The 16,601-nt window shown below is 36.8% G+C and overlaps 1 protein-coding gene across 1 annotated transcript; it reads left to right on the top strand.

Moving 5' to 3' along the window:
- Window positions 1-810: 810 nt before the first annotated feature.
- fkbp5 (FKBP prolyl isomerase 5) lies at window positions 811-13,498 on the top strand. The gene is made up of 11 exons (XM_085457129.1): window positions 811-1,105; window positions 5,844-5,978; window positions 6,168-6,312; window positions 7,329-7,471; window positions 8,639-8,753; window positions 8,865-9,021; window positions 9,936-10,026; window positions 10,224-10,307; window positions 10,402-10,587; window positions 10,688-10,927; window positions 11,781-13,498. The coding sequence occupies exons 2-11, from the start codon at window positions 5,874-5,876 to the stop codon at window positions 11,880-11,882; spliced, it is 1,368 nt and encodes a 455-aa protein (XP_085313255.1). The 5' UTR covers window positions 811-1,105; window positions 5,844-5,873; the 3' UTR covers window positions 11,883-13,498.
- The last annotated feature ends 3,103 nt before the right edge of the window (window positions 13,499-16,601 follow it).

Below are 16,601 nucleotides of genomic sequence, written 5' to 3'. Positions count from 1 at the left end.
ATTTTACTTGCAAAGTTGGTAAAACAATAGCTTACACCACGTAGTGAGAATAGAGAATTAGTATGTAACATGAGGAGTTTGATTTTTATATCTAACTTGATTGAGTGGTATTTTTTTCCAACTAGTAAAAGATCTTCATACTTTGTTGCAAAGCCGTAAACACCACAATAATGTAAACACAGACTGTTTGGGAAAAGATGACAAATTATCTCCGCCCAGTAAAAATGCCAACATGGAAAAATACCACCAGGAATTAATAAAAGAAACAATAGTAGAAAAAAAACATGCATGCGCTTTTGTAGAAGTCCTTACCCTGAAATAAGTGACAGTAAACTGTCCTTTAAGCCATAAAAGTCTCCGATAAGTAAATATGCTACTCCCCCCCCCCTCTGTTCTTTGTAAGTCTACAGAAACAGTGCGCTAATCCGTATCACCGCGCGTCTTATCGGGCAGTGAGGTGTGCTTTTACTTCGGTGATTACACATCCTCATCTGTGTCTGCAGGCGGGCTGTTACACAGTACTGTTGACGATACGTGTCGTCAGCTGAGCGGGGAGGACAGCCTGCTGCGGTACAGGCTGTTCCCGGCCTGGCTGTCTCGGCACGGAACGGGTTACAGGTCAGGGTGTCTATTGGAACACAGTGTTCTCATCAGCAGCGGCAGCGGTACAGCTACAGTACAGCCGGAACATTGTGTTACTTTGTGGCTGCTTTCCAAGACCTGCCCTTAATTTTACTCTAAACGTCCTCCCACAACTCTACTCGTTTCGACCCCCCCCCCCCCTCTCTTTCTCTCTCTTTTCTTTCTCTGTGTGCTTCTCTGCCTCACTACCTCCCCGGTGTCATTTTGAAGTCTGAGCTCCATGTGGCTACTACTACACCGGCAGGTTTATCGTCACCGGCAAAGACGGAGATTAAAAAAAAGAGAGCGGGAAGGAGGGATAACTAGACTGAAAGAGCGCTGCTTAATAACCACATGGGCAGAACATTTAGTACCATGGATATGAGATGAGAAGGGCGGGCTTGAATTAGGTGAAAGAGACGCGCTTTTCCAATTTACCGACCGACTCGCTGAAGAAATTATTATTATCGGATCACAAGAACATGTAAGTGATTTAATTTACTCCTCTTTATTCTGCTGCTGACGGACTTAATTAAGGAGCTAATTAAGGCATATTCATGCCTGGCTGAGTTAAACTGACACTTGTGATACATCGTGAAGGTTTAGCCTTCATTGTATTTAAAGACTGCTTTTTAAAAACACACACACACACACACACACACACACACACACACACACACACACACACACACAAAATAAAGGCTGATAAGGCACTGTGCGCGCGCGCGCGTGTTTGTGGGGGGTGGTGGGGGTTAATAGGTGAAAGTGTGTGTGTGTGTAAATGTGGCACTTAGCTGTGGGTCCCTGTGGAAGGGAAGGATGAGGATAACAGTTTATATCTAGACTACGTGGAAGCCTAGGTGTACCTACATAAATTACAGGTTGTGTAACTGTTTCTGAGAATTACACCAGCAACTCTGGCGCTCGAGCATTTATTTTGGAGCACTTAAACATTACAGGATATGATGGTGGCCCCTTGAATAACTTCAAATACACGGGCGTCCCCGCACGGGTAGTTTGATTTGAGGCTCAAGCAGAGGTGGCCTTGTAAAACAGAGGCTGAGGCGACATCCCAGAGATGAATCAAACTGCCTCAAGGTAGATACGGAATATAGATAAACTGGTTGTTGTTGTTTTTTAAAAGCACTGCAATTTACGATATATTGTTTTATAAAAAAGGGGGGTTCTCTGTTACCTTTTAACAAAAAAAATCGATTTTTAAGGTTTGCAGTGTCAAATTTCGCGTCAAATCTATTTTTGCCAGCATTTTCAAAAAGTCAACTCCTGTCGCTTTTTAAACTCTGCAAAGGGTTGTTGGGTGAAAGGGAAAAATCCCGTATGTCAAACAGTGCTTTGGTTCAGGATGTCTGTTTGCCATGCACATTGTGTACTCACACGTTCACATATTAATCAGCAGACTACGGATATGAGGCAGAACGTACAGATAGGCTGAAGTGTGTGTGTCTTTGTCTTAATGTGCTCTGTTCCTGTATTCCTCTGCAAAGTAGCTGTACATGTAGTCTACATGCCATCATCTCTGTGCTGTCACTGCTTGTGCAATGTTCCTCTTTACATTGTTAGATATAGTTGGATATTTATCATAAAGAAAAAGCAAAAGCTAAAAGGGTCAAATTGATAGAACACACAACTTTTACTTGAAATGATGCTAATATATGTCTGCATTCACCTACTTGTTTTACCCTATTTAAATCATATGTTAATCTAATTGTAAATATAGGTTCTGTTTGACTTGTTTAAATCACCTTGTTTTGGTTTAAAAATTGAAACTGGGCTGTACGTGAGGGGGTCTCAGATTGGTGAACACCGACAGGCTTTGCCAGCGGGGGAACTGTGAATAGAAGGAACATTGTGTACAGACACACAAATGCACACACACATGCACGAGATACATCTAAAACCAAATCCATCAGATATCAAAGACACAAGACAAGATGCTGCTAATGAGGGATGGACAGTTTTTGGTCAGTGCACAAACACTTTGAGGGGAGACACAAGGCTGAAGAACCAGAACAAACAGTGCAAATGTCAGTAAAACAGATCTTTATGGTTTCATCTTGTGGTTTGAGGCACTCAGGTTGCGCCATAGTTTACGTTTCCTAAGATCTCATTTAGTATGAGGTCAATTTCTTTATCGGTATTCAGTACACTGGACATGTTGCTTATTGCTGAGACTCAGACCAAGTGCTGTTGCTTAATGTTAGTTTTTGCAGGCTCTTTGTCGCCACAGCAGAACATAACGTAAGACAGGGCGACTGATGGAAAAATCGAGAAAACTGATGCAGGGTAGGCGAGCTGCTGCTCCTCTCCAGTAAAACAACATGCCACCCGAAGAATGGTTATTGCCTCAAATAAAGTCTGTGGAAATTTTAGAACTGTCGTCTGATCAGCAGCTGTGTCCTTGTCACTGCATCCCTCACGTTACTCTGAATGGACACTTGCACTTTTTATTTTGACTATTTGAAACAGTCTGTCCTGACAGCCCTACCTAAACTTGAGCTAGAAACGTGGTGCGATGTGAGAAGATTTCTGCTTGTGACATCACTGAGATAATCTTGTATCTTCAACATCTCTGCTTAAAAAACAGGCGATACAAAGGTTGCCTTCACATAAAATCCCCTTTCTCACGGCTTCCCAGCATACAGTCAGCAATCTAATCATCAAAAACCAAAGCAGTTGAAGTCAAATATTTTCTTTATTTGCTCATTCTAAAACAAATATGTTTACATTTGCTTGTCAGTGGGAAAAATATAAATTTCAAGTATATTGCGCAATACGTTATTGTGCTGCTCAAAGATTCGCTGCACTGTAGAAGGCTTATTTAAAAATAAATAAATAAAGGAAAGACCTTAATTATGTTCAGATGAAGTATAACTCTATGAGTCCAAACTGGCTTGATACCAAGAGGCCATTTTAGCTCGAAATGGTATACTTCTACATATAAAAACATTTTAAAGGAAGCGTTTTACAAAGGAGATGCAGCACTGTGGTGCAGCCTCGGCAAAGAAGACCACCGTAACGACCCTTCTCCCCCCACATACCCTCATAAAAATCAGTTTGCCACTGCATTAATTGGTTTACTTGACCACCCATTAAACAATAAATAACACCATAGACAAAAAAACATGTCTTAGTGTTTAAATGACAAAGGATTGCAATAAATACATAAATTATTCAACAATACTCTGTTAGAGATTCTCTCACATTAAAAAATACAGCTGTTGTTCTTTGCATGTGGGGCTTCTGTAATCTAACTACGGAGCCCCAGTGAGGCGACGGTTCTATACTATACTCTACACTTCTCATTCTTTGACCCTACCTAAGTAGCTTTGAATGATTCACAATTCCTTATTTATGTCCTTATGGTGGGGCCATTGGCGCATCTCCAATGTTCAACCATATAAGAGATGTCATACTAAGCCTGAGCTTTTGGTGTTTTACAGGCATTACTTGCACATATGCTCATCTCATTTTTTTGAATCTTTAATAGCCATTTGTATGAGAGAAACTAAGGAAAAGCTTAATAGGTCTCCTTTAAGAGAGTTTTATAGTTATCACTGCAAAATGTGCCAATAGGAGAGCCTAATTAGAAGCTTCTCTTTTTGTTAGGAGACCAAAGGGTGTTTGCTTAGTTTGCCTCTCTGGACAGTGTGTTTCTGAGTGTGGTAAAGCCCCCAAAACGTGCTAGCCTTAGTAACATCCCTAGCACAATGATATGTGAGAAAGTGTTAATGTGTCAACAGCTGCATATGATAACAATCACCAAACAGTGTTTGCCAACATGCTTAACATAACTATGTGGCCTTTTTTCAAACAATGTCAACATTATTGTGCCAGAGGAGATGGTAGTTTTGTGTATGGGGGAAGCAGCATGCAGACAGTGATTGCTGCTTTGATGAGAGAAGCAACATGTCCAACATGTCATTACAGTTTTTATGGGTCTGGCAAAGCTGCTATTGAAATTATTGCCAGCAAGCCTTTCATCAGGCTGAATATTAAGTGTTTTTGATATAGAAAGGTTTTTTTTTAACAGCAAGTTTATTATTTGTAATTTGCCATCTTTATACTTTTGAATTTAGCCAGTTTACGTATTTGGCTGCTTGTGTTTCCACATTTTGTTAAAACTATTTTTGTCCAAATCTAAAGTACTTTGGTATGAAGAAACCGAAGCTTTGTATCGTCTCTGGTTTAAAACATTTCCAATAATCTTTGAACTCTAATATTTTCGGTTAGGTATCAGTGCTTGTACTGTCAGCAGCATAACAGAAATTCACATGACACCTAGTTGTGTGAAATTTTTAATCTGACATCGATGCCGCTCTTGATTCACAAGAGACAATGTTTGAGCTGTATCACATTACCAGAGAAAGCCAGACAGTGTGGGGCCTCATGTTGTGATATTTTATTAGTGTATCACCTCAGATCCTTGACTGAATTCAACACTTTTAACTGTGTCATCATAAACACTGGGAAGATCATGTGGCTGTTTAGGATGCTGCAGGTTTAGCGTTGCGGTGTGTGTTTCCCCTGTGCATGTGAGGCTTTTAGATGGAAGGCTCTGCTATGTTAAAAAGGCTTTTTTAAAAATAAACAGTAAAACTATGCGAATGTGGTTCTGAAGAATTCATTTTGGTGTCCAATAAAAATCCAGATGTGTTTATATATTTTTCCAAGCACACACAAAGGTCATTAAGTAATGGTCTTGGAGATACACACTTTGCGAGTACTCCGTGTACTCTGTAAGTACAGAGCGTGCTACAAAATAAAATGAGTGAAGTGAGCAACTTGCTGTTTGCTTTCACTTAGATTCACAGTTATGTAATTACTTTATCTGTTGGGGGGGGATCAGAAAAGGTGCCATAGCCTGCAAATGTGTTTCTCTTAAAGCTGGGATCAATGATGATGTGGATGCTGCTAACAATAACTGTAAATGTATTTCTTGTACAAGATACTGATTTAGAGCATGTGTCCCTAAAATAGCTTCAAGTTATATAAGGTGAAGTAACAGTAATATTCGGTGGGTGGATTATGGTGATCACATTGATATTTTTATCCTATATCCTGATTTTTCTAGCCCTGCTCCGCAAATTTGATCTATATTATGCATAATTTTCCTGTTTAAACATGAGATGCAAGGAAATTTAATGACCAAGCAGTCAGTCAGATAGCTAACATCTACGCTTGTGTGTTTGTATCGTTGGCAGTGTTATACTATCGGTTTTCCGCGCACAGAAATGACAACTGATCAGGATTTGCCAATGGATCACCAGTCAGCCACAGCCCTATTTGCTGCAAAGGGCATTGATGTAACAACCAATAAAGACCAAGGAGTTATCAAGGTATTTACAATACTGTCATCATGTGACTGTTGACATTCATTCACAAGTAGGACTCATTTTTCCACCATATGGAACATCATGTTTTTTTTATCTGTTCCCTTTTAGATCTAGGAGTTATCTTTTTTATTTTCTTTGTTAAATGGTAGAAGCTTTTATTGTTAAAGGAGACACTTGTCTTTCTTTCTGCAGGTTATAAAGCGTGCAGGGGTAGATGGAGACAGGCCCATGATTGGGGACAAAGTAATGGTTCACTACACTGGGAAACTGGTCACTGGGAAGAAATTTGACTGTAGTCGAGAGCGCAAAGAGCCCTTTTGTTTCCATGTGGGCAAAGGTAGGTGACTGGCATGACTGTCTCTAACTGTTGATAAATTAAAGGTAAATGCAGTATTGTATTATATTTTGCTACCAAGGAGCCAGTCTTTGTAATTCTGTACCTTTAAGTAGTTTCAACCAATAGTTCTCCAGAATTTTGGAAGGTCTTTCAAAGATGTTCATGATGTATATTTCCTTCACTTATTTTCAGTCCAGTCCTTTAATTTACATAAAAAATTCAACTACTATGCCAGTTTGAGAGGCATAGTAGTTTTGCAGCAACACACTACTGAAAACTTGCAACCCAATATCACAGCAAAATGTATAATTCATATGTCGGTCCACCGTATCCATTTCACACTTTACTTTTTCAAAGCGTGACATGGACGTGCATACAGAAGTCGCAGTACCAGCAGGGGGAGATAATATACTTAAAAGCAAGAACTAGCTAGTGAGTAAGGAAGGTATGAACTGTATTCCAGGGCTCTTAATTGCCACTAATGATTAAGGTAGGCGGGCAATACGTATTTACATGTAAATGTGTTAGCAATGTCTGTTTAAACACTTTCCTGTGATTAATTTCAAGTTGGACTGAAATAAAATATCTTCTGACGATGCATGTCAGATCCTTGTATTAACTCCCACATTTGCTTAATTTAATCAGATTAGTTTACCTAAGCAGTATATATGGAAAGATGCAAGGCTCTCCATTTCACGCGAAAACAAAATCAGCCTGTCAGAACTTTGATTTTTTTACGCATTAAAAAAAAAGACATATAATTTTAATAAGTAAGCTTTAGAGATGCTGGCTGATTTGTTGAACTCTTTCAGTCTTTAAGCTAAGCTGGATATTTTATATTTACAAATATCAACATTTTCATGTAATCCTCAGCAAAATGATCGGTTTGAAATGTGTGCAGGAAAAATTGTTGCTTTAAATTTATATATCTGAATGATGTAATATAACCTTTGAACTTATCGAACGAGCCAACAAAGTCTTGTTTAATTGTTTAAATATTTTTGATCTACTCACAGGACAAGTCCTCAGGGCTTGGGACATTGCTGTGTTGTCCATGCAGAGAGGAGAGGTGTGCACACTGCTGTGCAAACCCGAGTATGCTTATGGAGCTGCTGGAAATCCTGACAAAATTCCTCCCAGCTCTTCAGTAGTATTTGAGGTAGGCATGTCACATTAGCGCTGTCATTTGTGTGACGCATTAATCCAGCATTGCACTGAGGGCCTTAATTTAGGAGCATGTCTCTGCAGATGGAACTCGCTGGTCACAAAATTAACTTGTCTATTTTAATCCCCCTCAGTCATACAGCCAGCATAGTTTCATATACCACCTTTACGAGTGTGTTTGGGGCTCAGTGACACTACAGTTCAGATCTTCTCTTTCCTGAATAATCAGTGTTAAGTATAATTTAGTTTTCTGATCTGCTTTTCATGTTGGCCCCATTAAATGCAATATATTCATGAAAAAGGATTGTTTTACTCTCCCAGTTGGTGATTCAACTCAGTTCAGCTTTCACTTTGTAGGCTCATCAAATGTTGCTTAAGCAGACATAATCAGCTAATAAATTTATCAATATATGTTTTTTTATTTATACCCTTAAAAGAGAGTATAAAGGATTATAAAAAAACATTACCAAGTTTTTCTCTCATTGAAAAAAATACACATACACTGAAAAAGTATGAACTACTTCAGTATTTAGCACATATGAGAGAGCTGGATATGCACTGCGTAGAATGCTCCACATTCGGTGGTTTTCTGGTTGTTCATATTGTTTCACGTACTCAAATTGTGTGCACATGTCTGGTTTTCATGTGCACAGGTTTTGAGACTACTGGGACATCATACTTAACCCCAAACCTGACAGAACTTTGAAGTTTGCATTCCAGCCAAACACCAAGAGAGACTTGGGTTTGCAGATGTAGTTAGTTATCCTTAAAATACTTGAGCATTTATAATTTTTTAAACATATATATACAGAAAAAGTTAAATTTAATATTCTTTCCCAACTTTAAACTGATCTACAGTGAAATAAAACAGATAAAACTGATGTTTTCATACGTGAGACTTGGTTTTCTTAGCTAGCTGGCTAGTTATGACATAGAAGGCATAGAAACAGTATGTGTCTGGTTACACAGTGTACTTGCTTCATTTCTTATTATTTCATTACCATAAGTCATTAATTTTTTTATTTTCAGTGATAACTCCTACTTGTTTTTAGTTATGTATTAATTCACCTCCCACACCTACTGAAAGTTCTGCAGAGCTGTAATTTTGTATTTTGCGTTGTCCCACCATTTGTATAGTGATGGCATTTCTATGTTCACACAGTTGGAGCTAATTAAGTTTGAAGGCGAGGTACTTACAGGCGATGGTGGAATTGTGAGAAGAATAAAGGTCAAAGGGGAAGGTTACACTAATCCCAACGATGGATCAATTGTGAACGGTAATGACATGATTTGTTTGTTCATCAATAATTGGCATTGTGCCAGGTTGATAAACAATCTGTATAGTAATTGACAACATCATAGATTAAATTGTGCCCTGTGTCTCACAGTGCACCTGGAGGGAAGGTGTGGTGACCGACTGTTTGACTGCAGGGACGTCAGCTTTATTGTTGGTCAGGCTGAAGATAAAAGCATTCCTCTGGGAGTGGACCGAGCCATGGACAAGATGCAGAAAGGAGAGTGCTGTTTACTTTACTTAAAACCAAAGTAAGTTCCTAACAAATGTAAAAATGTCATGTCACTTTGTTAATGAAATACAATCAGTAATTAGTTATGTGCGCTTTGTTTATTATTATCTCATGAAATTTTTATTTAAGGTGTCTTAACTGTAGGACTGTAGGTTCCTTTATGATGATAACTTTAATTTAATTATTTTATATCTCATTTTTATTTCATAAATATCAAAGCTATTAAAGCTTTTTTTCATGTAATTTTATTGTATTTTTCAATATTTCTCAATAATTAAAAAAAAAACAATATTAGTGATAAACATTAAATATAATGAAGTCACTTATCAGCTAACAAAGGAAGAAACCTTAAAGGAAATATTTTCTCAATATCTGGTTCAGAGCTCTCTATTTTTGCAGATGTAAACAGACTTTTCACTGATATAATAAAATCTTTCTTTTACACTATTAAGGTTACAATTACATACAACATTTGCATTTTTTTGGTTTATTTAAACCTTTCCATTAAGTACTACACACCATTTTTTCGAGCATATATGTCAGTGCATATCATACATATAAGTGTGTATGTTCTGTATGTTCTGCAATTGATTTATATTTATTCGAAACACTCAAAATATATGCCCTGTATCCATATTCAACTTCACTGAAAGCAGTTGTCCAATGATATCATTCAGAAATTCAGATCTAAAAAAAGTTAAATAAAATTCCTTTGATGTCATTTCAAAGGGTTTGTGTGTTTATTAGAAATGTTTGATGGTTATAGCATGTGGGGAATTTTCAGCAGCAGTTTCAAATCATGTCACAAATTGGAGCTTGAATGTCAAGTGGTTCGGGTCAACTGTTGACACAGATGTTGGTATGCAGAAATGGCATGCTTCAAAATAGTAATTATTGGTTAGTATAATCAGGTGGTCATTTATATGCTTACAGGTATGGTTTTGGAAGCGAAGGCAAACCAGAATACAAAATAGGACCAGACAAAGACATCGTATATGAGATTACTCTTAAAGACTTCCAAAGGGTGAGCACTAGTTTCTACATAATAAGATGAGATGAGACTGGAATAAATGTTGTTTGACAAATGTGTTTAAGTAAATGGAATAAATGTGTTTAAGTTTAGTTGGAGGCAAACTTGATCTCATAGATTTTATAGACATATTTTCAGTTCACTAACTCCAATTAAAAAAAGTCATTATGCTCTTTCTGTGTTTTCACAAGGCTAAAGATTCCTGGGAAATGGACTTGAAAGAAAAGCTAGATCTGTCTGCTGAAGTAAAAAGTAAAGGGAATCAGTATTTTAAGGTACAGCTTCTGGTGCTCACTCAAGCCAGTAAATGATTTATTTATTTATTTTTAGATCTTAGATTTATAAAGATATATTCTGTTCCTTCATCAGGCAGGGCGGTATTACCAGGCAGTCATCCAGTACCAGCGCATCATTTCTTGGCTAGAGATAGAGTATGGTACCGGAGACATGCAACAGAAGAAGATACAAGATTATATTCTGACTTCCCACCTTAACTTGGCCTTGTGTTTCCTGCGATTAAAAGAGTTCACACAAGCAGTGGACAACTGCAACAAGGTGAGCTGATGTCTGCCCATCTCCTGTACGTGTAGCTGATGAATGTTTAACTACTACTATACTATTACTGTACTGTTCATTTATTTTGTGTCCGTTAAAGGTCATTGAGCTTGATGAAAACAATGAGAAGGCTTTGTATCGTCGTGGGGAAGCCCGGCTCCGCCGCAATGAGTTCAGCCTGGCCTTGGCAGACTTTCAGCAAGTACTGCAAGTCAATTCAGCAAACCGAGCAGCTCGTGCTCAGATTTCCATTTGTCAAAGCAAGATTAAGGAACATCATGAAAAAGACAAAAAGACCTATGCTAACATGTTCCAGAAATTTGCAGAACGGGACGCCAAGGTCTGTAGACAAATTTAGAAAGTCAGCATGACTTGTTTTTGTGTTTTTCTCTTTTCCTTTCCTTTCTTTTTCCTTTTCTTTTCTGACATGTTTATGATCCTTTCAAGTAAATGTACTTAAAAATACTTAAAAAAATAAGTAATAATAATTAATAATAATAATGTAATTAATCTAACAAATATTCATATAGCCCCATTTAAAACACTTTTTTTCTGATGCTTTCCTGGCACCGATAGCAACTAAACTTCAGAACTGTTAGAAAGTGGGGAAGACAATTTTACATTTTTCATCTTTTAAGGACAACCACATTCTGTCACACCTGTCAAAACGTTTGCATTTACAACTAGTTTTCAGCCATTTCGTATTTCATGATGTGAGATACTCGTGCACTCTGAAGACATCCACCACTATGTGCTAGAATAATGTCAGAATGATTTGGTGTTTACTACACGAGCCATAGATTTAAAAGTTTTACATTAGAAGGATGTTTTAAAAAATGTTTATGTTTATTTATTTGTAAAATTGTCTGGCTGGATTGTTCATGTACTTCTTCAATGTTATACTGACCTCTAGTGGTTAGGTTGATTCTTTCACCCATTGATCTCTGTTAAAGTAAGGTAAAATGCCATGTGCAAAAAAGCAAGATTACATAACAATATTAACTGCATGTATCTAAATGATGATGTCAGTTTATGCCATTGGACGACACGGCCAAACTCACTGGCTGTGTAGAGTCCATGATTTGATTTTTCTTTTCACAATATTTCTATCAGTTTTCCTTTATAGGAAATTATCTTAATGTATATTTTTCAGTCATTTGCAATTCAACTGAAGCCCTGTATCTTCTGAACAGACTGGGAAGACAAAGAGAAGGCGGGATGACAGTGCGAGGACCAGCGTCAATGGTGAAGTGAGCATTAAACAACGCCGGAGGAGTCAGGAATGCCCGTCGTAATGGGGACATTTGAAAGGGATAAGAGAAAGCCTCTTTTTACTTTCCAAGTCCAGGGAGCAGAGGCAAGAATGAAGATGAAAAAAAGCCTCCAAACCAAACCCTTTTTTTTATCCCAAAATCCAGCGTGACCATTCCTGCATATAAAGCAGACTGTAAGCAGGGACATTTGCAAGCCAAACAGCCTTTCCCCTGTCACAAGGACTATTGAACTGCTGGAGCGTACCTTCCAGTGGAGACAGAAACATTGAGTTAAGACTGGCAAACACTTTTAGCCCTCACCTTTTATCCTGAAAGAATATATTTTTATTTTCCTCAAAATGCAAGAAACACAATTACTTTGTCCTTAGGCTACTGTGTTGAAGTGCCTCCACAGTGTTTCTGATTGTAAAACCACGTTCATGATCTGTATTTGTTTTTAAGCCTGTTTGGAGCAGCTGCATGCATCACAAGGTGTTTTTGATTCAGACTTGAACTTTGCTAATTTTATATGTGCAATATGTACCTTTGGTGTAACAAGTCCTGTTAGTATGGTGAGTTAAAAAAACAAACAAAAACAATAAATTCTGTATTTTTGCTTTGGCCAAAACTTAATACTGTCATAAATAAAATAAGCCGAAGAAAATCCTAGTTGCTTTTCTGAAATGTAAAATTTACTGTATTTGGTTATTGCGTGTAACTTCTGCTTTCTGTGAAGCCAAATTAGTTTTGGTGTTTATCAACACCTGCAAGACTTTGGCATGGAGTGCCTATTTTTACATATAAAATTCAAATTTAGCTTTTGTGTTTCGGGCAAGAATTATTTATTTTCCTAAGATGTGTCTGAAAGTGGTCATGCACTAAAATAATTTATTCCTGTTTTGAGGTATTCTTAAAGACATGAGTCAATAACGCACACTTTATTTTGTAAAAAGACACTTTGGTATTGTAATTGATCAAGTAAAAAAAAAGATGACAGGGAGAACTTCACAATTTAAGTCTGTTTAACTGATGGCAGCTGTAAAAACATTAAAGGCGAAATAATCAAACTGTATATAAAATTGAATATTTCTCCTACTGAGCTTGAGTTGAATTTAGTGAATAAGGAGTCAGTCTTTCTTCTTCTGGTGCATTCATCATATTTTCTGACCTGTTTACTCTTATCAGGCTAAAGGCATAACTTTTAGAGCACATAAAATCATAATTTAGAAGGTAAATACATGAAGCATTCATTTTGCAGTCTTTTTCACCATATAGAAACGTATTTTTTAGAATGTGATCAGCTATGTTGGTGCAGTCTGGAAACAGGTTTTTCTTTATCTCGACAGTGTGAATGTGTATCAGACAACTGTCCACTTTGGTAACTGTAAAACCAACACTTTTCTTTTCATAAAATATCTGGACAGAGTCTGGACAATAATATTGAAATGTTTTATAAACATTGGCTGGTTCAGAATGAAAACCTTAGCTATCTTAAATATGTTGTGTAAAACAATTACCTGTATGTGTGTGTGTGTGTGTGTGTATGTGTGTGTGTGTGCTAGTCTATATTATTGTTGTGTGGTTTGTAAGCAGATTGTTGCTAAATGTTTTTAACTACTGCTGGCTCTAAACATTTAAACAGTTTGTGCAGTGTTGAATAGTAGTACTTTTTTCTAGCTTTTATAAATTGTACATCGTAATGTACGTACTATTTAACCACACTTTCAGCTACATCTGAAAGATCTGTAGAACTTAGAAGTGCTGGAGAAATTTTGGCCTACAAGTGAAAAAACAGTGGCTTGGCTAATGTGAGATTAGAGATATGACATAAAATATGTTCATATGTATTTGGAAGATCGTTGCCATGTAGACATAAGATATATTTTCACACAAAACCCCCGCAAAATACATATGGTACCTTTGTTCATGTGTTCTTCATATATATATATATTTTTTTTTACACTCTAAAACCAAACAAATAAATAAATTAATTAATCTGTTGTATTCAAATAGACAGATCATCTTCTAGGCCACTATTTTATAATCTAATTATATTTTTAAAGAGCACATTGATAAATAGGGAGACATTTTTCGTTGAGACACTATTAATCAGATTAATCAAATACACAGTTACCGGCCAGTCCATTAGGCACACCTCCAAATATGGGGTTACACCCACTTTTGCCTCCAGAACGGCCTTAGTTCTTCATGGCATAGATTCAACATGATGTATGTATTTTTATATTTGAAATTTAGAACAAGTCTTTGAAAAAGATCTATCTAGCCATCCATTTTCTTAAGCTTATATCATTGTGTGTCACAGGGGGGCCCTCTGAATGAGGGTCACCAGTTTATTACATGGCTTGAAAAAAAGTCTCAGCAACATTAATTACACACCTGGCTTTTAACACGTTTCATCACCTACCTGTTGAATTCGGGTCCAGTTTTCACACAGTCTGAGCTCTGTACAGATAAAAAAAAAGGAAAAAGCTGTTTTATATTCAATAATGGTGTCCAGGCACTAAAGTGGGACAGTAATCCTTTGTGTTAGAAGCTTCTGTAGATTTGTTTTTCTGTGTGGCTGTGGCCAGCTAACCTGTGTTAGTTCTGAAGGTTACCACTCTTTCAGCCAACTGCAGTCTACAGTATATAGGCAGATAATATGTGAGCCATTAGAACTGCTAACTAGGTGGTACTGGTAAGACCAGTATAAAGGATAAATTTGGCTTTAGCGTTACTAAAGAGTGTTAAATTCAAACTGATGACTCCTCCTAAAGCTCTTCTACTGTAGAAGCAAGTCCTGTAGCTCAGCAGCTGTGCTATAATCTACTGTATACGGGTACTTTCTGGGGCAGTTGTCTAAAGGAAATTTCATTCCAGTGGTACTGTATCATAAAAACTGTGCATACAAAATATCTAGCCAATTCAGATACAAATACAGTGATACATTTCTAACACTATCCTTAGTGATTCAAAATTTTCCCATAATTTACAATTAATAATTATTCAGGGCTGTGTCTCTCTTTTATATCTCTGCTGTTATCCAAGTCTTAACCTGGTAGTGACCATGGATATCACAGTCTGTCCTTACTCCAGCATCCATCACCTGGAACTGTACCACAATACTACAAAGTACCCCATGTTCACTGTCCCACATAGCCTTTGAAAAACACAAAAGTACCACAATTTACCTTGCTCTCAGACATTATGTCATTGGGAAACAACCTACTTTAGAAACACATCAACTGTTCAGGTAAAAAACATAAATTACATTACACGCAATCTTTACGGATGAGGCATTCGTATCCTTGCCTTTCAAAATAATTTCTCGACATCTTCACTTACATCTTTTTCTATCGCCTTTGAGTGAACTTATCACAATGTAAGCTTTGTTTTGCCTCTCTGGAAACTACATAAACTCTACCTTTAGTTAGCACACAGACTGTAGTGACATTTATCGACCTGTGTGAATCATTGCATTTGAAATTAGGCACCACTTGAAGGAAAAAACTTCAGAATTACCATGACCACAGCTTTACTGGTGCATGCATGAACATTACAAGGATAAGATGAAAAACAAAGATGTTTGCAGTAGTGTTTTACTGTCTCTGTGGTATCAGCTGAAAAAAACTGGGTGTTCGATTTGATTACTCATTGCATTTTTCTCCTCTTATTAAAAAAGGTCTATTTAGTAAACAGTTTTTGTTTTTAAAGGTTTTTCTTAGGTTAATTCATGCATCTTGGGTTAACAATGAAGGAGGGTTCATGTGATACACTGATATTATAAAGCTATTAAATGGACGATGTAGTGACACTGTTCCTGGTTCCAAGGTCAAGTATGACGTCAGATTTTAGACAGCGTGGATGAAAAAGTGGATGTCCTTTACATGTTCAAAATGAAAAAGGGAATGTTTAAAGAGAAAAGAAAAGAGTTGTATAAAATAAATCTATCATTACATATCAAGACTGAACAATTCAGGTGAAGAATTAAAGGTAACCTTTATTTTCTTAAAAGCATTAGCAGAAAATTAAAATGTTCTCATGTCATTCAAGGGCACAGAAAAACTGCCATTTTTACTTTTTCAGACTCTCCTCTGGATCTGTGTAGTGACAATCAAAAGGCAAAACAGTTGTGAATTTATTAAGATTTTATTAAGTTTGTCTGTAAATGATGATTTTACCACAGTCACCTCACTGGTCATTGCTGCAGTAAATCCTAAGGAATGATTCTCATGTCAGTTTAACCAAATAGTAATAGGAAGACATGAAGAAATACATAAATAATATTGATCATATTAACATATGATTATCTCATTATAGATCATATTTAAAGAATGGCACATTGTTTAATAAAATCATTCAATTAACATTTACAAACCAAAGCTATGATTCAGTTCATCATACCAACACTTCAAAAAAAAAAAAAAAAAAAAAAAGCAAACCTTTTTGTTCCTGTTGTATCTAGTGGCAACAGTGGGTTATAAAAATAAATTACAGTGTAAATGTCAATATGATTTTTCACATGAAAAAATGTGTTATTACAAAATTTGTACAGTGCAGAGGTGTGATTCAAAAGTTCAGAAAACCTTTTTAAAGAAACAAAGAAAAAACAATAAAAACAACAAAGAAAAAACCAACAACATAAAAGATTTCAAGCTGGCCTCTGACCAATCCTTAGGATCACCATTCAGGGTCGCCACTGCTTTGATTTTTAAAGGCCAGTTCCCAGAACCTTTAGATCACACTCCACATGTTATACAT

The sequence above is a fragment of the Copadichromis virginalis genome, linkage group LG5 (genome assembly GCF_057382275.1).
Source record: "Copadichromis virginalis isolate Kocher_CV1m ecotype Utaka linkage group LG5, C_Virginalis_male_GT1.1, whole genome shotgun sequence".
Lineage (NCBI taxonomy): Eukaryota > Metazoa > Chordata > Actinopteri > Cichliformes > Cichlidae > Copadichromis > Copadichromis virginalis.
This window is presented reverse-complemented; position numbering and strand designations above follow the sequence as displayed.

Bases quoted from the DNA above. Each gene is read 5' to 3' on its own strand.
- fkbp5 (XM_085457129.1), top strand. From the start codon at position 5,874: ATGACAACTGATCAGGATTTGCCAATGGATCACCAGTCAGCCACAGCC. The intron at 6,313-7,328 runs GTAGGTGACTGG...ATCTACTCACAG, and splicing joins TTGTTTCCATGTGGGCAAAG to GACAAGTCCTCAGGGCTTGG. The intron at 9,022-9,935 runs GTAAGTTCCTAA...ATATGCTTACAG, and splicing joins TTACTTTACTTAAAACCAAA to GTATGGTTTTGGAAGCGAAG.